General features: G+C 38.6%; 1 protein-coding gene across 1 annotated transcript in view; it reads right to left on the minus strand.

Annotated features, from left to right (window-relative positions):
• The window catches only part of DCP1A (decapping mRNA 1A), a 34,274-nt gene extending 16,796 nt beyond the window's left edge, over positions 1-17,478 (minus strand). Inside the window, exons 1-5 of the mRNA XM_030458624.1 lie at positions 17,289-17,478; positions 16,176-16,216; positions 14,269-14,396; positions 5,571-5,637; positions 368-506 (exon numbers count right to left, since the gene is read on the minus strand). Of these exons, the coding sequence (XP_030314484.1) occupies positions 368-506; positions 5,571-5,637; positions 14,269-14,396; positions 16,176-16,216; positions 17,289-17,423 (510 nt within the window). The 5' untranslated portion in view covers positions 17,424-17,478. The remainder of the gene's footprint in view (positions 1-367; positions 507-5,570; positions 5,638-14,268; positions 14,397-16,175; positions 16,217-17,288) is intronic.
• Between the last annotated feature and the right edge of the window lie 6,368 nt (positions 17,479-23,846).

A 23,846-nucleotide genomic window follows, 5' to 3' on the forward strand; every position in this document is an offset into this window, starting at 1 on the left:
GAAATAAAACTTACAAACTCATGCAAAATGCAGATCCCACACTATTTTAAAATACGATGTTTTCCTTGCATTAATCCTTCTCCCTAAGTCACTGTACACCTGTGCTTGTAACACAGATGTGATACCAGCTTCACAGAGCTTCTAAGGTTCTGTTATATTATTCAAGACAGAAGCACAGGACAATTTAGTATGTAAGAATTACTCGCTGTCATCTCTCTCAGAAATCACAAGGCATGCAGTTTACATAGTAGAATCCATATGATACCCTAAGCCTTTTATTTAAAAGTAATAGTGTATTAATTTGTTCATGAGGTTAGGAAAAAAAAACAAGAAACAAAACAACAAAAAACCCAAGACATGTCCTTACTCGTTCATATTCATCCTTGGCTTTACTAAGCATTTCCAGGATGTCAATGGGCCTGTTTTCATTGCAGCCATTGGTCCTGCTGGGACTTTTTCTGTCCTGGGAAACTTGCTGTGATCTCTGAGCTTCTTGTTCTACCACTCTGTCACAGGAAAGCAGAAAGAGGATTTTATAATTTTATCTAAAGTTAACATCTTGCAAAAAGTAGTAAGGAAAGGTGTACACCTAGCATATTAATACTTTGGGTTCTGTCTGAATAAAACCATAACACATAGTTGACCAAAATTACATAAGTTTTCATTTGCTATAAGGTTTACACAAGTCAAACTGTCTGTATAATTTCTCTCAAATACAGACAGCACTGGTCCATCCCTCACAATGTTTGCCAACAGTAAACACTTTATCTGTAAAATCACCATATTTAGACATTTTTGCAATAAAACATATGGACGTTGAAGCATGTATTATACAAAGAGCACATGTATTATACTATAAATCCATTTATACTAAAAATCCATTTTTTACTCATTACTTCTTAAGATGCATTTTATCCATATTTATCCAAATCAAGCCATGTCATTCAATAAAATCAATTAAAATAGTTCTAATTTAGCATGCAGCCTACCATTATACAACAAAACAAAGTTGGAAAGAAGAGCTATATGCATGACATCAGATGCCTCTGGAGTCAGACTGCAAGGAGCTTTAGAGCAAGTTACCCCCACTCCTCAACTTCAGGCTCTGGAAACAAAGGCAAACCATTCTCTACTTCAGATTCCTTGTAGTCCTGTCAATCACCTGGCTTACAACATGACTTTTCCTCTAGCCTCTGGTGCCTACAGGTCATTCACCACCTCCAATCCCCTCCTACCTGCCTCAAGGATCAAACCCCTTACGTTTAAAGAGAGTTAGGATATGGACAGAGATGTGTCCCTGATACATTTAATTAATAAAAGTAAAGGCAGCCTATACTCCTACTCCTAATCCATATGCAGTTCACAAGATATACATGGCTGTGCAATGCGCTAAGGCTTATCCTCTTGAAATAAACACACACCAGCCTGTAATCCCTTCTTTTTTAAGCCTGCATTAATGAAATATGTTAAGATAAAACAAGCACTGTAAGCAGGGCAGAGCTCTGGAACTGGCAAGTCACATGAGAACTCTGATGCTGTGGAACTGATGGCTGATGGGGGAGCCAAGAGGAGCCATCATAACAATAACATAACTTGTCAGTCATTCCAGGATCCAGTTTCTCTGGGTCACTTAGGATGCAGAAGTTAACTCTATATTTTATAGACTGTAATTAGATATTTATATATACACCTGTATGTTCCATTTCTGAGGAAAAAATAAGTCAAACCTTCGAAGCTGCTTCAAAGTTTTCCAGCAGCCAAGCTCCTTTACTTCACTAGAGTTTAGATACATTTGAAGAAGAGTCAGATTTGCCTTTTAACAAGTCAGTGTTGCTTTTGATTATTTTGAAAATTTTTAAGCATATAAGCTGCTTATTTCATCAGTTTGTCATTATTAGTGCAGCTTTCTCTGTTTGTAAGCAAGCACTCATCTGTAAACACAACTCAGAATAAGGAGGTCAATCTACACTGTCTCACATATATTTCTGTTCTCTCCTGTTCTTCTGAGAGAACATTTTGTTTTAGCACCCAACATGGTCATGCAGCACAGACTTGGGACTTGTCTAAACTCAACTCTAAAACTAGGGATGAAAAAGGGCAGGATAAAAGAACTAGAATTCTTTGCTGGTATATTAAGTGTTGGCATAAGTGTATCAGAAAAATAAAGTAGTTCAGTAAAAGGGAAAACACTAAGAAGGTGAAGTCCCATACGTGCTGCCTGATAAGTGAAGCAAAGGCTTTTTTTGTCTTGAGACTCTCCTGCTCTTAACTAGTTGGGTGCAGGTTTCAAAAAAACATCTTCCCTTAAAATAGTAGAAACTGGACTCATAGCAAAACATCTTAAAGAGGCACATCCAGTTTTGACACATTTCACAAAGATTTCTGAAAAACGTGTTGTAATATTTTTGAGTTGCCCACTATGAGGTGTTACCTCCAGGGCTTTGTTTTGTTTGCTTTTGCTTGTTTGCCTTTTATATAATAACTCAATTATCTTCTTATGCAGAGAGCTATATGATAGCTATTCCTCCAACTTCTTTCTTGTGCAAGTTACATTCAGATGGTGGTGACAGAATAGATATAAACAAACATCCTCACAAAACTGAGACACAAGACCACTTCTAATTTGCTTCCTGTATCTCAGACGCAAGCTGGGGTCTGACTGTTAAAATAGGGTGAAACAAGCCTAAAGATAAAAAAACCTCCACATATTTACAAGTGAGAAAGCAAGAGTTTCATACATTTGGATAACACTAATTTCTACCCTAGAAATTTCTAGAAAGCTCATCCTTCATAAGAAATCATCTTGACTCAAATTAAGTCCTATTTAAGATGCCAGTTTGATGACTCCTATAATTTTTTTTTTAATTTCAGAAAATTCTAGAATTTAAAAAATTAAACACACAGAAGAGTTCTGTAAGTCCAATACCTTTGCTGGGGAAAACAAGGCAAATGATGCAAACACAGCGTGCTCTGTGTGCAATCTAGGATTAAATCTTTTTTTAAGCAAGGCCTGCTGTTCCTTCTACTATATCAGACATTGAAAGATGCACACATTCTTTCAGGGACACAGTAGCTGCTGTGACAGTTTGCTTAAGAATATCTGCATTTACAGCATAGAAAACATACCTGGCAGAACCTTGCAGAAAGGTGGCTGCATGAGCAGGGAGAGGGGGGAAGAGAGAGGATGAGAACTGAAGTCTGTGATTACAAAGCCCAGAAGCAGTAGTTTACTGTTCTTTTGAAAGATAAGCCACCAAAATATAAATGGATGGCTTGCAATCTTGCTAACTCAGTCTGGCACAGTAAGGTCAAGTGAAACAGCAGGAAAGAGAATGCAAATCTTGAAACCTTTTATGGTTATGTTTTTGAAGCACTAAAGGTAGTATTCTTTCCTATCAGTGATACAAACCCACACTTAAATGAAAGGGTGCTGATCCAAATTTCCAACAAAGAAAAAAAACTGTGGAACAAAATAATAATCTTGGAAGACAATGTAATTATTTCAAAACATACTGAGTTAAGCCTGATGTGGCCTGCTAACATGAGCTAAAATGCAACTTCTCTAAGATTCTGTTTTATTTTTTACATTAAAAAGTATATTTTAAGTTTTCTTGAGTACCTCTTTCATCTCAGGATGAAATAATTCCTGCAGTTTCAACCTCCTTTCAAAATAACACACAGAAGTATCAGCACTTTTACTCGTTTTCTGACTGCCTTCTACTCATTTTGGGGGACAAAAAGCTTGATGTTTGTTGAAACAACAAAACAGTATCAAAACACTTTTCATTAAGTTTGTAACTAAGGCCTCAGAAGTGCAGCTTTTCTACCCTACAGTTACTCTACAGTAATGTGCAACTATATTGCCTTAATTTCATGCTACTTAATACAAACCTTGAGATACTCAGAATTTGGTTACAAGACATGTGCCACCAGATGAAGGGCAATCTCATGCTACAGAGGTTTTTCAACAAATACAAGTAAATATACTTACACTAAATATCATTTGCAGTATAAAATGGCTTATGCAAATACTTTTGTTACTCCCAAATAAATACAGTATTTCTAGGGAAAAAAGAATTACTCAGAAAATTCTAAAAAAAAGTTAAAAAAAAGTACTCAGACATTCTATAATCTAACACTGAAGAAAGGCTTTATGAAAAAAGCACCTGGATAATGACCTGTGCAAAGAGGACTTACATGTTTTTTTGACTAAGTTAATAGTAGCAAAGACTAAAATTTATACTAAAGTCACATCCTAGACAGCTCAGCAAAACTTAACTGTCTGTCAACATCTAATAAATGAATCTTTTTATGTATACATTTGATTCCTCTTGCAGATTTCACTTGCATAAGTCTGAAGTGACAAAACTCAATACATGTCCCCCCAAATCTGCTTGATGCATTAACTCCAATTTCAATTAGAGATAAAGATACTTTTAACCCACAGTCATTCCAAAACCTACCATAAAAATTTCTCACTTTTAAAACATACATTTCAGCTTTTTGACCTTCCAAAATCATTTGTAATGTCAGACTTTCCCACTGTGCTGAAATGCTACAATCACATAAGCACGAGTATCAGCACCAGAAACTGAAGAAAAGCAATAATGTCAAAATCAGCACTTCTGCCTCTCTGTTAATAATGCTGCAATAGAAGCATCAGGGACCAAAAAAAAGCCAGGGTACAGCAGTTAACCAAGGAGATGACAAAGCTGAGCTTACTCCTGGGTGGACTTCAAATCACACTCAAACCTCTGTGCTCTAGTTTGAAGCCCTCTTAAGCTGAGACAGTGCAACCATGTACAGCACAGATGTGCTAAATGCATTGCTACAGTGGCAGGAGGGTTAAACTAACTAACAAAGCCACACTACAGCAACACAGATTTTAAGGTTTCCTTGAACTGAGATAACTTCAGAAATTCTCCTGCTGCATGAGATCTCTAGAAGCCCTGGGCACTACAAAATAAGAGCAAGATACCACAGGGAAAAAAAAAAAAAATTACATCAAACAATCCAGATGTTAGTAGCAACAAGCTCCTATTTGATAGTTTTGCTTACTCTCCTAGCATCTAATTCTAAGATTCAACCTACTTCTCTCATTATTCTCCAATCTTTTCACTTTAGTCAGGAATAATATTAATGCATTTAAAAAAAAAATAAAACAAACCCAGTCTAAAACCAACCCAATATGAAAAAAAAATAAAATCACAAACCAGCCAAAAACCTGTGGCCATCATTTATTTGATTACACTTGATGCATCAGAGGATCTTTTGCCAGTATCTCTATACAAAATAGAATTAATAAAATAAACAAACTGCTCACACTTGCCTTCTTTGAAGAATGCCAAAGCTAATTTTGTTATCACTTAACTTTAATAGTGTAATTTTTTAATCCCACCTTATCCCAAAACCCAGAGCCCCCCACTTCAGCATTTTGATTACCAAAAAAAGAAATGCTATCTGCAAGAACGCTGTAATTAGCTGAGAAAACAAAATAAGAACACTTAATAGGTTCATTTTTTTTAATATAACATAAAAGAAATATAGAATAATTTGATCACAGTACTTACTTAGCCATGAGTTTTGCTATTCGATGACAGTCATTCTTGTCATAAAACCAGATACTGTAAATTGACACTTGAAAATAAGAAAAAAACAAGAAGAAAAAAATCATATCATTAGGGGGAAAAAAAGCTGAACAGAATTCCATTAGATCTGCAACACAGAATTACCATCAGCTTCCACTCAAATATTCTGTGTATAACAGGCTACTATTTATAAAGTAATCAGAAAAAGCACATGTGCAAACACAAATATAACTTAGTTCAGATTAAATGCAAGAACTAAAAAAGGTTGACACTGTTTATAAACAAAAAGTGGCAGGAAAATGAAGTTTTAACTACCAGATGCCTTCTGTCTACACTTGCAAACTTCTGTTTTGAATTACTAACTTTACCATTTAAACTAATCTAAAAAATATCCATATGCTTTTTTAAACATTCATTTTAAAATTTGACAATTTTTAAGCTCAACAAAACCATCAAAGTTTAAATTACAGTATGACAGTTCAGAGGCTCTGGCATGTCCTCTGTCCAAATTCTTTTTGTAAGAGAAGGAATTGATGGGAAGGAAAGAGTACCAAAGCTACAGTCAGAATTCCACAATCATGGAGCAACATAAAATCAGATTCACAGAGCCCTGCTCTTTGAAGGCATCAAGTTCAAAGCAATGAGGGCAGAAGTGTTCCAGCTCAGCAACACACTCAGGCCCAACTTGGGCTTTCTGAGCAAGTAAAATGCCACTAAAAATTGGCTGAGTTAGACCCTGCTCACTGAGCTGAAAGATACTCCCAGAGAGAAAAACTTCAGTAGCAGTGCCACGTATTATTCCTAATCAGCAATCTCACTTCAAAGAGGCCATTTTTACCCCCCCGCACCCCTCCCCACTCTCCTATCTGTCCCCACAACTGTGCCACCAGGAGAAATCTGCAGAACTCTTTTCAGACTTGTATTTAATCCAACCCAAAAAGCAGGTTATTCTAAACCTTGGTTCACCTGTGAAGTTTGTCAACACGTAGTGTTCAAGCACAAAGACAACTGGACACTTTACCTACATTACCACTGAAATGTTTTAATTTCTAAACAGACACACTTTTGGCCTTTGAAGAGTCATCTTTGTACTGCATTTCATGTCAACGTGTTAAAATTATTTCAGGCAATACCAGAGGGCAATTATTTACAAACCTTTTTTTTTTTTTTTTTTTTAAGACTTTCCACTTACCCCAGGCTTGCTGTGTTGGATCAAACCCCTCAAAAAGTCGTTCCCACACCTCATTTCTATAACAATATCCTAAGACAAAGTGAAGTTCTACTTTGCTTCTTTTTAAATTCTATATTAGTAAATAGCAACTATGTTTATTTGGGTGTTTGTTTCTTCAGAAGTTACAGCTTAAGTAATAGACAACAAAGCTTTTGAAGTCATAAAGAAGTTAACATAGCAGAATTTAAGGAACTTTCTTGTTACAAAAGGCATAAGCCAATAAAAAAGGCATTTCATCCATGTAGCCAATGCTTATGAAATATTTATTAACATCTACTGCTTAATACAACTGGATTGTCTACTCCATGGAAACATGAAAATGTTTCCAGTTTGAGCTACTTCTTTAGTCATGTAGCATATTTTAACACTAAAGAAAAGCTCTTTCCCTTCCCTGACTCCATTATCAGACAAACTGCCAAGAGAAGAAAGCTGCTTCAAAAGCATACTTGCTGAAGAAATGGAGATAAGGAACCTATAATGGTATCTTAATGGGACAAATGATAAAAGTCACACTCAATTCTGCCAGAAACTGGCCTACAGAAGACCAGAAGTAGATGCAGATTTCAGTATCATGTAGAGTATCAGGCTTTTTTTTTTTTTTTTCCACTTTGTACTACTGGCAAGCAATCATAGGCAGTCTCTGCAAAACATTAACAGTATTACAAAGACGTAAAGCAGATTATGAACAAGTAAACTTGGGCATTAACTTTGACATGGTCCAACAGCCTGGAATGTTTACCTTCTTCTTCTCAGAGGAGGACAGATTTGTACCATTAATTCAGCTCCCTTGCCTCAGAAGTGTGTGTGTGTGTGTGCATCTCAGCTGCATTAGTGTATTTCTTACATTAATGCAATTTCACCTATGAATGTCTTTGTAGTAAAACCAGAGCTGCCACCAGTTCTTTTCAAATCACAGAATAGCTTGGGTTAGAATGGACATTAAAGATCATCTAGTGATCTTTTCTGCACCTAACGTAAGCATCAGCTCAATATTCATATGTTTAACAGTATATCTTTCTACTGCAGTCCTTCTCAGAGTCTCATCCAACAGCAGCCACTAAACTGACTCACTCTTCCATCTAGCTCACTTTCTACCCAGCTTCTTGCAGCAGTCATCTTACTGTTCCAGTGCTGCTCAGTTACATCTGGGAATACCCAAGTGCCACAGTGACACAGACATCTCACTCTATGGCAACATAAAATGAAGTTGCCTCCTAGAGCTGTAGTTTCACTTCATTTTAAGTAAGCAGAAAGCAGCAGCATCACCATCCTTACATTTCCACAACTTTGCTGTTAACTTATTCTACCCCAACTCACCCCTATCCCTTATGTGAGCTGAATACATTTTAGTCCAGACTAGCTCTTTAATACTCTCTACACATCAGCTCCACAAACCTGCCATCTAGCTCAAGAGAGAAGGCAGAAACAAGAAGCTGGGGGAAGCAGAGTAAGGGAAAATTGTTAAAATACTCATGAAACTTATCCTGGGAATGCGATACCAGATGAAATGCACATGGGTCTCAGTGGTGCTGGTTTCAGAGATTCCAGACACCATCACTCTCCTACCTTAGGCAGTTTAATAATTTGTGCAAATACAGCTTCACTTCACTCAGAAAGATGTTTTAAAAAAAGATCTGTTTAAAGGTTACTCTAACTAGTTGGAAAACCTGATAGAAGAGAGAAGCTTTTATTTTACAGTTTCAGTTTAGAGGCTTCTATACACAGAAGCAGAACAACTAGAAATGGGGAACAATAACCTTTCAAACTCCCTCTGCCAAGGAAGGACTAATTTTGAAGCTCATCTTATACGGTAATAATGAAAATAAACCCAATCTCATTCATATAAAGAAAAGAATATAAATGCATAATTTGCATATGGTATATGCACCATTTTGCACTTCAGATAAGTATCTCAAAGCTCATTTCTTCCACTAGCAAGGTTAACTGAAATGCCCCACTCTGCTTTAGTATCTTCACCAAGATTCCTCATTCACTGCTCATATTTTCCTCAATTTAAATAGAAGCATGCCACATAGACTTAGAAATCACTGGCATTAAAAAGTTGGTCTTTTTTTCCCCCTCTTATTGTTCTGAATATCTAGGGCCATTTCATAAATGCAGTTTACAGCACAATCCCACAGGAAGTTGCACTGGAGTAATTCAGCAGGTGGCAAACAGCATTCAGGATCTGACCAAGCAAAGTGTGGAATGAGAGGGATTACTGCTTTGCAACACTGGTCCAGAGTGGGACACCCCTTCCAGTTAAGAGTGCCATCTTTTAGGTCAAACAAAAATATTTTTAGAACTACTTAACAGCTTTCAATGGTTCCTCCCCTGCCCCTAGCTTCCATTGCTGCTTCTGCTACAAAGGTATCAAGAACAGGCTCCTTTCTTATCTCACACTGAACTACTGGGTTAATGTGCTTGGTGGAGAGCCATTCCACCCCAGCAATCACAGAGATAAGTTATACTTAATGCACTGCCAGCCAGGAACAAAGGTGATAATGAGAGACTTTCCTTGTGAGTAAATATGTCCTGTTTTGAAAGCAGTCAGCAGCTCTTTCAAAGAATTTTAAAAGGCATTTGAACTAAATGCAATCCATTTTGCTTTTCTTGTTCTGAATATGAGTTTATTTAATTAGTGACAATACAACAAGTCCAGAAGACAGAACTTTGTTACTGATTTTTTTCCACTCGAAGGTATAAATCTCAAACTCCATTTTTTTCAATTACTTATTCCTACCCCTGCACAGTAGTAAGAAGCAAGAAAATAAAACCAAGAAACTACACACCAAACAAGGATAATTTCTTTTAATACCCAAGTTTCATGCTAAGCATCTGTCTTTGCAGCACCATGGAAATCAATCTCCCTGACCTCTCAAGTGAACTAGCTTGGATTAAAAAGCCTTTTAATCAAGACCAACACCACGGATACAGAGGGAAAGTTATAAATGAGAAAGACTTGGAAGAATACATCTTGCAGACTTTAGGAGGTAAGTTGGCCACTGTCTAAAACTTTGACTAATTTTCCTCTATCATTATATAAACTATCAACAACCAGCTCCAAATTCTCAAAATACAGATTAAAAGAAAGCACTGAACTTCCAGATTGGACTGTTATTACTGTTAAGGGCAGAACTGTCTGCATTTTTCTAAAACATAGTTTAATACACTCTTCACAAAACACAAACAAGCTTAGGTTCATTAAAAAACCAAAAATATCAATGGGATTCAGTGCTTTATTAACAAATACTCTGAATTACTCTACAGAACGTGCATGTGTCCAGAGGGAGAGGTAAGACAAGGATCAAGTGTACCCAGTAACACATTCCAGACTAAGCAGTAATAAACAGCACTATAATATGAATAATAATTTTTATAAAATTAGCTATCTTTTAAGGTATTCTACCTTTTAAGAGGAATTTAAAATTTTAAGAGGAATTCTAAATTAAAAATACCTTACATTGAGTAAAATTTTATCCTTGGCAATTTCTTGATTTGTTCACATTTGGAGATAGTTGCTTTCTTTAATTTGCTCTAACAATTAAAAGTAGAATACTTCTTTCTGTTTACATCTGTAGATGGTATAGTATTTCACAGCTTCTTAGTTACAACCCCATAATTTTACTTTAGCATCTGATGCCTCGTGTATTAATGGTGTAATTTTTTGGGCAGCACTATATACAACTTGTAAGGTTGACATAACCTCTCTCAAAATTCTGTATTTAAGTATTCTTTTAGGGCTTCAACCATGTTATGTAGCCAGAGTGTTTTTAAGAAAAAAGATTCTGGAGCTGGGAAAGGTTTGCCTATTAATGGCTACAAAAATAGAAAGCCATTAGATTCTGAAAAGAAAAACCAAAAAGCCCCTGCATGTATTACATGTAACCAGAATAATGAATAACAAAGTGACCCAAATGTCTTCCATTTCACTCAGTGAACACAACAAAGGTAGATATAAGGAAGATACTGTATCACATGGTCTATTCGTCCAGAATACCCATAAAACATTCCTACATACTCCACTCTGCAAAAACACAGGGAAAGTCCCTCAAAAACTGTGAAATATGTCAGGTCTCTTTTTCTGTGAGAGTAAAATGACAACTTAAAAAAAAAAATCTCCTGTTCTAAGAGTAGGGAAAAGCCTTTAGGCAACTGAATTAAGGATCTGATGTCTACAGCTTAACAAAAAGTAAGATCTGATAAGCAGTAAACTAAAAATTCCATTGTATACTAAAAAGAGTATTTGAACAAATCAAACCATCGAATAATAGTAAAAAACACCAAAAATATTATGATCTAATGTGACAGGCAAATCCTTCTCATAGCCTCCAGCCAAGCAAAATAAAGTTTATATGCTGGTTGTAAAGTTCCTCATGCAACTTGTTAGCAGCTCTGCACAGCCCGCAGCACATCACCTGATACACTCACAACAGCCCTCGTGCTGTTTAAGACAGGAATGCCAGGGGTCTGCTCTCATATACATGAAAGACTTTGCCCTTATTATCTTCTTAAGACAGAATCACAGAAGAAAGCAAAACTGAAGTTAATACAGCAGTAGCATCGTGTGTTCTGCTATAAAGATTGCTGGCATGGAACCTGCCCTGAACGGGTGGTGGCATAATTTTGCTTTGATCATCTTCTGTTTCTACCCTGCCCTGGGGAAGCATAAACCACGATTTGTCATTGATCCTGTTACAACCTAAATATACAGGCACGGTTTTTCTGTCAAACCACAGTATTAGCAAACATTATTTTTGGTTTTTAACAGGTAGTCTGATCATTTCCCATCTGTAAGCTAAGGGAACAGAATAATCAGTTCAGTCATCCAGCAGTCTCAGTAAGACAACTTAGTCTTAGCAGCTGTTAACCCTTGCAGCAGATTTTCTCAATTTCCTTTTTCCATACATAAAACCATTCTCCAAACAGAACTGTTGCAAACACTCTGTATACAAGAGTTTTTCCTTGTATAATTTAGCAGCCCATCCTCTTTCAATCATTAGACAATCTCAGAACTATACAATATAGTAACTATACTATATAATATTAAGCCATTAGAGAAAAACCACACAAGCCATTGTCTTAACACACATTTTTAGTTAGGCCCCAAAATGCAAAGGTTTTTGATGCCAGCAGGCAGCTGGGCAGATATAGACACCTGTCTGCACGAAAAGAACTTGGACAAGAATCCTTTGAATCTACCCATACAAATAAAACATGCACATGATGAAATCTGTCTGCAAACCCAAATCAATACTGAAAGGTTTGGGTTTTTCTGGTTTTTGTTTCATTTTGTTTTCGTTGATTTGGGTTTTTTTAGAGACAAACAACTCTAACAGTGAGCATCTGAAACAGGTTTTTTTTTCTTCTTACTAAGTCAGGGGATAAAATCTAGAAAATGTGGGAAACTGTATGTAATGAAGAAAACCCAAAGCACAACAATTAAATGTAAAATGTAAGGGAGTTAGTGATGCTGAAGTCATAGGGAATAAAAGACCTAGGATGCTGTTTTCCATGTTTTTAGGCTTCTATTTGAACAATGTGAAGTCTAGCAGAACATGCAAAAACTGATCTGCTGCTCATTTGTGGTGCTCAGGGGATGACATATTAACTACACCAAACATTTTAAATTTGCAGTCAGTGGGGACTGACTCTTTCAGGAGACAGCACAGAGTGACAAAAAAAGGATAATTTCTGACCAAAGCCTTTAAAAATTACAATGGGAAAGATACAAGAGAAAAAAAAATAAAGAAAGAATACTCTTCATTACTTCAGGTTGCAATTATTTTCCATACTCAGCCTGTAGTATTTTCTTGCTCACCTTTGTATGAATTTCTCCCTTCCTTGTACTTTTCTATGTCAATTCTATCCTAACTCCCAACAGTCTCCCACAGATCTTGCACAATAGTGTTGCATAGGAAAAGGAGAACAAAGCATATAATTAGCTTTAGGGGGTTCTAATGAACTCATACACAACCTGCCTTCTCCCATTGCTCCCTTTAAGTGATTCAGTAGTCACTCCCACCAGCATAAACCATTCCACAGCAGCTTCTGCTCCCTGATACCATCAGCAGTTCCAACAAACAAGTGATTCAGCTTCCTGCTTCCCTTATGTCACTGATACCACAACTCCCAGTCTTTCCTCTTGACACCTCATTGGCCATCCTACCCCTAATAACATCATCTACAGCTCCTCTTTCTTCCAAACCAAGCAACCTGCTTGAATATCCAACTACATAAAGTACTCTTCCCCTCCCAATTTTCTGCCATTTACTTACCTCATCTCCTGGAAGCCTCAATTTTGAACAAGCTTTGACTTCTAGCAGTCCTCCTGCTGTGTCACTGAGAGGAAGGACTATTAACCAGAGGAGACCAACTACCTTAAGCTGTTATCACTATAAGGGAACCCACCCTATTCCTCACAGATCCTAAAGGCTTTCCAAGGGGCAAACAGGATGGGGTTAACATTTGTCAGTTCTCTGAAGTACACTGAAGCAAAGCCAAAGCAGTGATCCTATCTATAATTCAAGGAGACATTCTGACAGAAAGAAGACATTATGTTGAGGAAGTACTTTATCCAGACAGCATAGAGGCACTCTGAGTAATTCAGTAAGGGGAACTCGTCACTAGACAGCAGCAAAACAGTTTCAAGAACCTGGCCTAGAAAAGAGAACATGAAAAGATACCTTTCTATCAGCAGACCCTCTGCTCTGTGGAGTGCCTTTTGCACTTATCTCCTTTGATAACAGGAATTTCATGTACACATATATTCCCTTCTCCTCTCTAAGGGATACATAATTCATACTTTCAACTCTTGGGAGTAACAGGATTTTTAGCATGTACCTAATGGGACCACAGTACACTGGGACTTGGAAACTCCGGTGATGACCCAAAACACTACTAGAATTCAAAAACCAGCAAGAAGATAACTACTCATCTCGGTAACACCTATCCCAACACCCAAACTTGCTAGACTCTATACTCCAGGAAATTTACTATAGATATCTATCTCCTGAGTTCAAAACCTATTGTGGAAAAAGAAACCTTCAACCTAGAACTGAGTAATTTTCTCAACTTCTTCAAGCAGCTACTGATTAATATTTTTCACAAAATGCAGAAGAAGACACCCTTAAGAACTGTTCTTGGTGTTAAAATACTTACAGAGCCAATCTTCACTCTTTTTTCATCGGTTTTTATTGCTGTAACACTGTGTGTACATTTAGATTAAACCTATCAAATATGAAAAAAGTTCTCTAATACTGAACTTGATTAGTTTATCCTCTTTCTATTGAAGTCAGGTGGTTATCATAATACTCCAGCTCTTTAAGTAAATCTGGCACAGACATTTTCATTGGAACCTGCCCATTACATTATACTTGAAACAGACATCAAAGTGATCTGAACTGTTTATAAGTTATAAAACAGAACATGAAAGGAAGTTATACTCACAGCTAGCATTTCTGTAGAGAAGGAAAGGTTCATGAAGCTGAAACTCCAAATCTTTATTTACTGGTTCAACCAGGTTCTGCATGTTCAGTCGATTCACTATTGTAAAACCATGATAAGGAGAAGCTGACCTATTGTTTCAATTAAAAGGAAGACAAGGATTAGTGCCTTGATCAACATACAATTTTCTGAAAAAGCTATGAATTAATCTGAAAATATCCATTGCTTTATTAGCTGAAGTTTTAGCAGACCTTGAGCTCTAACATTTGCTGTTCTAAGCCATTTCTTGGCATGCCAACTAATTTCAAATTAAAATTACATTTACCTCAAAACAGAATTAGGATCTACATTACAGTTCTACACTGCTAAACTGTTGAATCAAAGATTTGCCTTAAAAAATCTACTAAAAAAACCTATGTAGGTCCAGGATTAAAATGCAACTGTATTCAATATTATCATAAAAGAGAGTTTTGGGGCACTGTAGAATCTTGGGACAAAACCCAAACCACTTACAGAGCAACATTTACCTCACTGTAAACAGGTCTGACATTAAAAATAGTGCTAGCTTAAATAACATGGAATACATTTAGAGGGGAACCAGAAAAAGAAATTTCTTCCTAAAGGGACACTCTTAAATTACAGACTTAACCCAGTGCCCTCAAAATACATATTAAAATCTTCAGAACTGTATTGTTTAGTGAAACACTTTTTACCACCTAGATTTTTAGTGGACACCAGTTGGAAAAAGGAAATTTCAAGCAAGCAAGCACTGGCTGTTCAACATAGTTTTAAGTCTCTGTTCTCTTGCTGCATGAGTGTCACAACAGCATAACCAGCTGTGCCCCTGAGCAGCTGGATAAGGAACACAAGAGTAGGATGAAGGCAGGGTAAAAATCAGATATAGTTATTTAGTAACTGGTAAGATTTCTGTAGCAATATGGCCACCTTTATCAAATAATCAACAACAAAATCCATGAAGAACTTCTAAGGAGGTGGCAACCAATCCTTAAGATCACGAGTTGGGCTTTTATTGTGCCTAACAGAACTTGTTTGAATTAACCAGCTAGACACAAGGAAAATTTTGCCTGTGTTTCTGGGGTTAGTTTGGCTGACTTTCTTACCCTAAGTATTTCCAAGCTTGGTGCTAAAGCATATTAGGCAGGAACCACTTTACTATTTAGTATCCATTCACCATGCCCTGATATAATATTGTAATGACCTAGTCTGTGACAATATGCTTTAGGATGAGTTAAGTCTGTATTATTTATGTTTCTCTCAGTCGACAGTGTTAATTCATCGTTAGTTTTGTGATTTGTCTGCAATTTAAATCTGTGATGGGTTTTATATGCTGGTTCTCCTTCCCAGCCTCTTTCCCCCCTCCCGTGTAACTGAGAATTTCTTTCATGAATTTGATGAGGAAATCAAGTAGCCCTCAAAACTATACACTCAAAGATCTCTGGTTTTTAAGCAACTCTGTCCATTTACAAAACTGTTGGGAAGCAGCAGAATTAAGTTAGGACAGATTATTTGCTTTCTTATCTCTAGTGTTTTCATAATCGTCTCCACAGATTTTAGGAGACAAAGGAAGACTCAGTATTTAATAAACTTATTACTAAATAATTACATTAACAAATGCTATTGGACTGACAGAATTAGATAGATAAATTAGGGGGTTTGTGGATACATCTGCAGTGCCCATCAAATTCTATGATTTTCCAGCAGTACTTGAAGGTGCTTTTGGCCATCGTGCATGTATGTGCAGAGTATTATTTTCAAATGAGCCCAGAGACTTCAACAGCTGGACAAATAATTACAAGTTTAGTGGATGCAGTAAACCCAGTATGAAAACTACACATGAAGCCAGCTGAGGTTTGTTTCCTTAAGAAAAAAAATCCATAAAAACCTCTTACCTTTTATACACAAACAAGGTCCCTTCTATGTCAGTTTTCTCCTACAAAAGACAGCAATTGCATTTAAGGGATATGCTTGTTCACACTGTTATGCAGCTTTTGTATAGCATTTTAATTATAGATTTACAATGTCCTTACTTTTCCATAAGGTTTGACATTATAGGACTAGAAATATTATCCCCTATTTCCAGAAGCTATATATTTTTTTTAGTAAGATTGGGTAATTTCACCCATTTCCAAAAGATTTTGTTCATGCTATCATTGGGCTGATGTGATATACCCATCCTGAGCCTGACAGGTCTGAGCTGAACACCTTTCTCACAGCTCTTAATGTTCAATATGTGCAGTCCATTTCTCTACAAACACCAGAGTTTGTCTTCCACAGCTGTTGCTAAAACAACACAGAGCCAGCACAGCCACCAACAAAACAAATAACCACATGGCCCATGGCTGTGCTTCATACTTAACTTTCCCAGCCACTTGTACCGTGTGTCTGTGATCTGCAAGCACAGAAAGCCTCGTGCGGCTCCAGTGCTGCAGAAAACAACGTGAAGTTCCACGTACTGTAATTTCTACAGTTTTGTGATAAAACTGGCAGTCAAACAGTAGCCACGTTTGAACGCGATGAGCAATACAAAGGCTTCTCAAATCCCGCTCTTCCTGAGCCAGGGCTCTGTTCAACGCGCGTAAGCAACAACAACAAATGATAACTAAATATATTAAAAAAAAAAAAAAAAAAAAAAGCCAACCCTCTAAAGGCCACCACAGCTGCTCCGGTCACCTTTACACCGCGTATGTTACCGACGCCGTGCCCGCCGTCCCCAGGCACAGCCTCCGCTCCCCTCCTCTCCCCTCCGCTCCGGCACAGGCGCCCCCGGGGCCGGCAGCTCCGCGGGGGGAGGCTCCCGAACCCCAAACTTCCCCGTGGGCGAAAGCGGCCCCCGCCGGGGAACCGTGAGGAGGTGCGGGGACAGGCGGCTGCCGAGGAGAGGCCACGGCCGGAGTCACGGCCCCGCCACGGACAGCGGCCGCCAACGCGCTGCCCGGGGCCGTGCCGCCGCCCCCCGGGCCGGGCCGACGTAGAGAGAACCGGGCCCGCTCCCCCAGACTTACCCACTCGTTGGCCTTGGGGCTGAAGCTGTAGAGCGCTACCTGTCCGGTCACGTCGGCGATGCTGGTGATGTAGGGGTCGTGCTGCTTGAGGGCCGCCAGGCTGATCTCCTGCTCCGCTCTGCTCACCGCCTCCATCTTGGATCCCGGCAGCCACTCGCGGGGGAAGGCAAGAAGCCGCCGCGCGGTGTCACCGGCGCACCTCTCCCCGCCGCCGGCCGGAACGCTGAGCTCCGCGCCTGCCGTTCCGCCCGGCGGTTGGGCACCCTCAGGGATGCGTTGCGCAGCGGGTGGCCCGGAGCACTGGGGCCCTTCCCGCACCATTGGGACCGGCAGTCCTTTCCCCGGACCCGCCGGTTCCCCTTTCCCCCATCTCGTGGCTCCCCTGCCCGAGGCCTTGCTGGGCCCTGGGGCAGGGTCAAGGCGCCACAGCCGTGGGGGTGTGGGCAGCGTCCATGGCCGAAGCAGCCGCAGCCCTGCCGACACGCGTGGCCCCGGGCTGAGGGCTGGCGGCCACACCAGAGCTCATTCTGTTTGTTGTTTCTGTTTAGTTACTGACGTTCGGGATGCTGAGTTCACTGTGAACTGGCGTGTGAAGTGCAATGAGCTGGATCCCCGATTGGAGGATTTCTCTTCAGTACCTGGGGGGTGTTGCTGTCTGTTCGCGTGTCCGGCATCAGCTGCTCCCGGGGTGTTTCGGTGGGCGGGGGGATACGGAGGTTTTAATATTTTAAATTCAGCACTAAGTGTTTCTCTCAGGTACGCTTAACCTGTCAGCCGTCCTATGTAGTACGTGGTTAAGTTTGCTGGAACTGGAACAAGGTAACATCGATTGCACTGAGCTTTGTTCCCTCGTGTGTTTTTATTATTAGTGCTTTTCAGGAATGAATTAGTGCTTTTTCAGGAAAGAAAAAAAAAGACAGAAGCAGTGATTTCTTGTTATGGAATATTTTCTTCCTTCATTTGCTGATTCCAGTTCTGCATTTTAATGAATTTACTCTCCCTGCTCTTCTTCACTGTGTTGGAATAAAATATTTTTTATCAGAAGTGAGTCTGTTACCTTCTTCCTCCACCTTGAAGGTGGAGTCACATACTGCTGGACGTTACCTTGGTATAATCTGAAACCTTAGTTGTATCCATTCAGTCTTATTTTATATCTTCCCTTGAAGCTATGCAACATTTATTGCTGGAGAAATGTTCACCTATTGTTCTCTGTTCCTGATTCTTGCACTGAACCAAGCAGAAGTGGGATGAGTCCCATTTTGATGTTTTCTCTGTGAGTGGGACAGTTTCCACTTGTATTTCAACAAGTGAAGAGAACACTGTGTTCCATATTTCACTTATTCAGCTGAGGTTTTATAGGACAGGATATGATGATTTGTTACCCTACGTACTATTACCTGCTTCATATGTGTTAATATCAAGGTAGATGAAATAACAAGGACCTCTTCTATGCTTTCAGTTGCTTGTGGCAGCATGACTGGAGCTCTCCATTGATGTCTGTCTGCTCTGCTGTTTGCAGTTACATTACTCAAACTATTTTGTGGCCCATTTTTCACACAGCAGATTACTTAGGTACTCCCAAAGGTTGTTTGGGCTGCAGTCAGTCCTTTCAGACTTTGTACAGAAGTCATCTTCAATCTGCAGTCTCTTTGGTTTTCCCTTGTTAGCTGAATATTGTCAGGAAAGAACAATTGGGAAGTGCAGAAAGCATTTGTCATTCATTTCAGAAAGCATTTCAATTCATTTTCTGGTATTTCTGAAAGCTGAATTAGGGTCCAGTGCAGTCCAACAAATCTGGGTGACTCATGGAGCTCATGTTCTGTCTTTGCTGTTTTCCACTTGAAACAATTGTCAGGGTGGTTTAATGAGATATTTTGCAGCTGACACACTTTTTATTGGGTTGCTTATGAAAAACGTTTTTCCTTGAATTGTAATAGCAGGCAACTCTTGGATTATTGATTAATAATTACATTGTTATCTATGCCTGAAATGTTAGTGATGACAGCAGTCCTGCGTGCTACTGAACAGCAGTTGATACCTTGTTTATGTTCATAAAGAAATGTTACTTCCCTGGCAATTACTCTGCTCTTTGCAGTGCTAAGTGAATCATAAGCCTTTCACAGGGCTTCCAACTTCAGTATGCTCTTTCTGCACTAATGCTGCTTCCACAGGTGCCTTATTGCATATTCATAGTTACAGATACTTATTTTCAGCTGTGAAGAATCTTTCTCCAGCTTCAGAGGAAAGTTTTCTAAGTTGTTACACATTACACTGCCAGAGGGCAGCAAAATTTTTCCTTTTTACCTTTTAAAATTTGTATTCTCTGCTGCATCTGTTGGTCACCAAATCAGTTTCCTTTTATCCTTCTTCCCCTGGCTACAAAACTAAACTTACTAAAACACTTGCTGATTGTCATCAGGATACAATACCACTAGATGTAAAACCTACTGTCCTTTCCTTGGATTCTAGTAATTAACTCTATGATAAATATGTCAGTTCCTAATGCCATACGTGACTGATACAGTAAATAGGAACTGTGGGCTCTGGGGAAAAAACTAGAGGAATGGCTACAGACTTACAGTGTGTGCCTTACAAAGAAAAAATAAATATTATGCTGCTAGGTCAAAATAAAGTTAAAAAAAAGAGAATGTGGAAGTTTACATGTTTGATGTGTAAACATATGTTACAGAAATCGGTTCTCTACACACTTACTGGCAAAAGGACAAAATGAAATTTAATGTGAAGCAAAATCAGTCTGGATCCTAACAATGCTGGACAGTAGTTATTAAGGGTGAAAGCAATTAAGGGTGTTAAGCAATTTAACAGCCCCTGAGGAATGTGATGGGGTCTCCTTTGCTGTTGTTTTTAAGGATTCAGTGATGTGTCAGGGGTGATCTTCACATACCTGTTCTTACTTCTGTGAAGAGTCTTTTAGTTAGGGAGAATATTCTGGTTTGCTATGGTATCATTTCTCTCTCTCCCACCTTTCTCAGGAGAGCAGTGCCCCTTCTGCCAAGCAGTTGTTTAACTCAGAATTATGAAACAAGCCAAGCATCTTTTTCTGCAGTTCTTCATTCCAAAAGTGACAGTTTCTAGCCTGGTACAACCTGCTTTGTCAGTAGGTTGGGGTGCTTGGTTTTTTGGTTTTTTTTTGTAAGTCTACACCTGCAAATATAGTTCAGAGGGATACAAAGCAGTGGTAGTCTAAACAATTATAATCCATGGGACATCTTGGTGTGTCAAGCAACTCCTGGTTTTGGAGGGTCATCACATTGCAGTGACAAGGCTCAGGAAAATTGTTCTGGGACTACTGACTTAGCCAGCTGGAGGTATGGGACTTTTTGCTCTTTCTGGGCTTTACTCCTGTAGCAGAGATAACACATAACTACTTTGTAGAGTATCTGAGTTTCTCAGATATTACAATGCTGAAATCTGAATTTAACTAGAAATTATTTTGGTCTCATTTTGTCATTTAATGGTTGCAGTCTTGATTTTCTTCTTTTAGAACTGGTGAAATATTCTAGAAATTGTGAAGCAGGAAGCATTATAAATGACAATTAATTACTGAAATAATGCAGTTTAGTAAAGTACCAGGAAAATTACTTAAAAAAAAAAAAATCTATGCTTTCACTGCCATTTTGTACAGGAGTATTACTAACAGTCATGATCCTTCTAAGAGATGCTAAAATATGTTGAACAAAGAAAAAGCATTAAATTACAATTCAAGAAACCCAAGAAAATGAAAAAACTCAATTTATACAGTAAACCTGTTCCTACAACAACAGTGGAAGAGGTTGAAATAGGTCACAGACAGCCCTCCTTACATTGCTCAAGAACATTAGAAGATTAATAATTTATGGATTATCTCTTAGAAACAATGATCCAGCACAGACAGGTAATCCAATCTCCTCTGTCTTTCTAACCTGGTTTGCCATTTCACAGGGAACTGTGGAAGGGTGGCATTTTTTTCTAGGAAGACATTGCCTGCCAGCTTGAAACATGTAAATTGCTGGACTTCTCATCAAAATATGACAGCTTTTCTCTGATGAAGGTAGGTAGTGAAAGAAGATGGGTAAAATTAACTTTTTAAAGTAAAGCAAAGAAGTTTGGCTCCGAAATTGTATTATGTTCACCCTTAGTTATAATCTGTCAGTGAACAGTAAAGAGAGAACTTTATCACTGGTGTAAATCAAAACAAAAATTTTTTTGTCCAAAAATTTAAATGCAACTGATTTTTGAATACAACCTTTTCAGAGATCACCTCTGTAAGTATGTTGGGCATAGGGCTTTGAACATACATCTTTAGCCTGTTTTGTCACATTTTATCCAACAGTAGGAACAAGGCCTGCTGCAGTATGCTAGAACTGTTCTAATCTCATTACTGAAAATGAACTCTGTTTCAATTCTCCATTGTAGTAAATTAGCAATTGGACAAAACTGCAGAAGTGAAGGTGCACCATCAGGGATTCGCTGTTGTTTATTTCTTTTTACATGTAGTTTCTGTGTTATTCATATAATAACATCAGGAAAAACAATGTGTAATTACATCACAAGGCAGAGGAGTCTGTTAGTCTTCTTGTACAGATACAGACTGCACAGATCAAACAAAAAGACAGTTGATTTGCAAGGTTCTGCTCTGTACCAAATTGAGAAATGCATCAGGAATAATTGTGCATCACATTCCTGACCCTTGAGAAAGCTGCTTTAGTAGGACTATGTAAGTTTTAAACTCAGGCAATTTTTAGTTATTATCAACCATAAATATTCTGTGTCTGTTTAATGGCAATATTGTGTGCTTATATTTTTGTTTTCTTGGAAGCATCCTTTTTTATCCTTTAAGGTTTCTGAGCCACTTTCAGTGCCTCTGTGTATCTAGCCCTTTAAATACTTAGGCTACCACATAAATTTTAAAATGAATGTTTATATGCTGCTTTTGAATCTCCGATGTCTTGCTGTAAAATAAAAAATCTGTTTCATTTTTTAATGATTTTAGCTGATTATCTTGCAAAAGATGTACCTGTCTGGGCAGTCAGCTTTAAACTAAGTTAGATACATTTTTTATGACCATATGTCTAATTTTTGGCAGGCTTTTCTTGATGTGGTATAGTACTAATAAAGAAGATACAACACAATACTGAAAGTAAAAAACTGCTGGAGCTTTTCAGACATGTCTGGGAACAAATATAATGAAAAACAGCCACATGATTTTGGCTGCTTTTGATGCTGCTTGGGTTGAACCTGCGTTCATTTCACAGGTTATTAAATCACTTCAACTGTCAGTACCTTTGTTTTCCCAGACATAAAGTGAGTACAATGTATTTGCTCATCATTATGAATGTCACTGGCATACTTTTTTGAAGAGTAATATAAACAGCAGGCATTTCACTCATCCCAGGAAGGGCTGGTGGATTGCTGATGTATCTCAAGACCTTGTTTGAAGGTGAGGGCAGCAGCTGCATTGACTGCTGTCATCCTAATGCTGTAGTCATGACAAAGGAGCAGGTTCAGGAATGCTGCTGTGCTCTGGCAGGTTGGGTTTTTCAGGCCCCTCACTGCCACAGCACCTTTTCTGGGTGCTCATCTGCCTGCCAGGGTTGGGCAGCAAACTGAGAGATACAGACGTGTAAGGCACAGTGCAGGTCAATTAGTGTAAGCACATGAATCTCCTGCAGTTTGCATTGTCAGCTTTCTCCAGAATGTATCCTGTCAAAGAGAATTCAGTGACACGATGACATGGGTTTAATCTGTGTTGTCTGCTAAATTCTGCCTCTAACAGCTGCTGTCAAGAACCCATAATATGCTCCTGCTTTAAAGTGAAACTGAGGCAGACCCACCCACTTTGGGATGGGATGGACTTCCTGCAGGGAGTAAGGAAGGCAGGTTAAAAAAAGTGGAAAGGAGTCACCATACTGGCAAAAATGGAAGCTCAGTTACATCATGACTAAGTAAATAAACTGGACGAGATCCTAACCTCTCATTTGGCTTCTTTACACCAATTAAGTTCTGGCTGATGGAGAATTCCTTTGCTGTAGTCCCTCTGAAGAGAGCCATAAAGCTGTCTGCTGAGGATCCTCTGGGGAGCTCTGTGGCTGGGATGTGTGAGGGATGGCACAGCAAGGGCGTTTCAAGGGGAAGGCATTCACATGCAATGCTGTGGAAATTTGCAACCAAACTTGCACGCAGCTTAGTGTAGGAAGCTTCTGTAGTTCAGGCAAACCTTAGGGGCTGTGATGGAAGTGCAGTTGCAGCACAACTTTGAGGCTTCGTATCCCTTAGCTCTGGTGTTAGAAGATAAGCAATGAGATACTAGTGATTATTTAAGAATAAAAGCAAGGACATTTCATTAATTTTGACTGGTTTGTGTGCAGTTGTGTGCATAAAGCAAAAAGGCAAGGAACTAGTAATGTATTTTCTACAAAATTCAGTGTACATAATCACTGAATTTTCATTTTGAAAATGAATGCAACTGTAGAGATTAATCTACAAATCAGGTTGCTTACTTTGATGTGTTTTTAAACTAAATAATGTGTTGTATGTTGAAACCACTCACTGCATTCA

Source organism: Calypte anna, chromosome 12 (genome assembly GCF_003957555.1).
Source record: "Calypte anna isolate BGI_N300 chromosome 12, bCalAnn1_v1.p, whole genome shotgun sequence".
Taxonomy (NCBI): domain Eukaryota; kingdom Metazoa; phylum Chordata; class Aves; order Apodiformes; family Trochilidae; genus Calypte; species Calypte anna.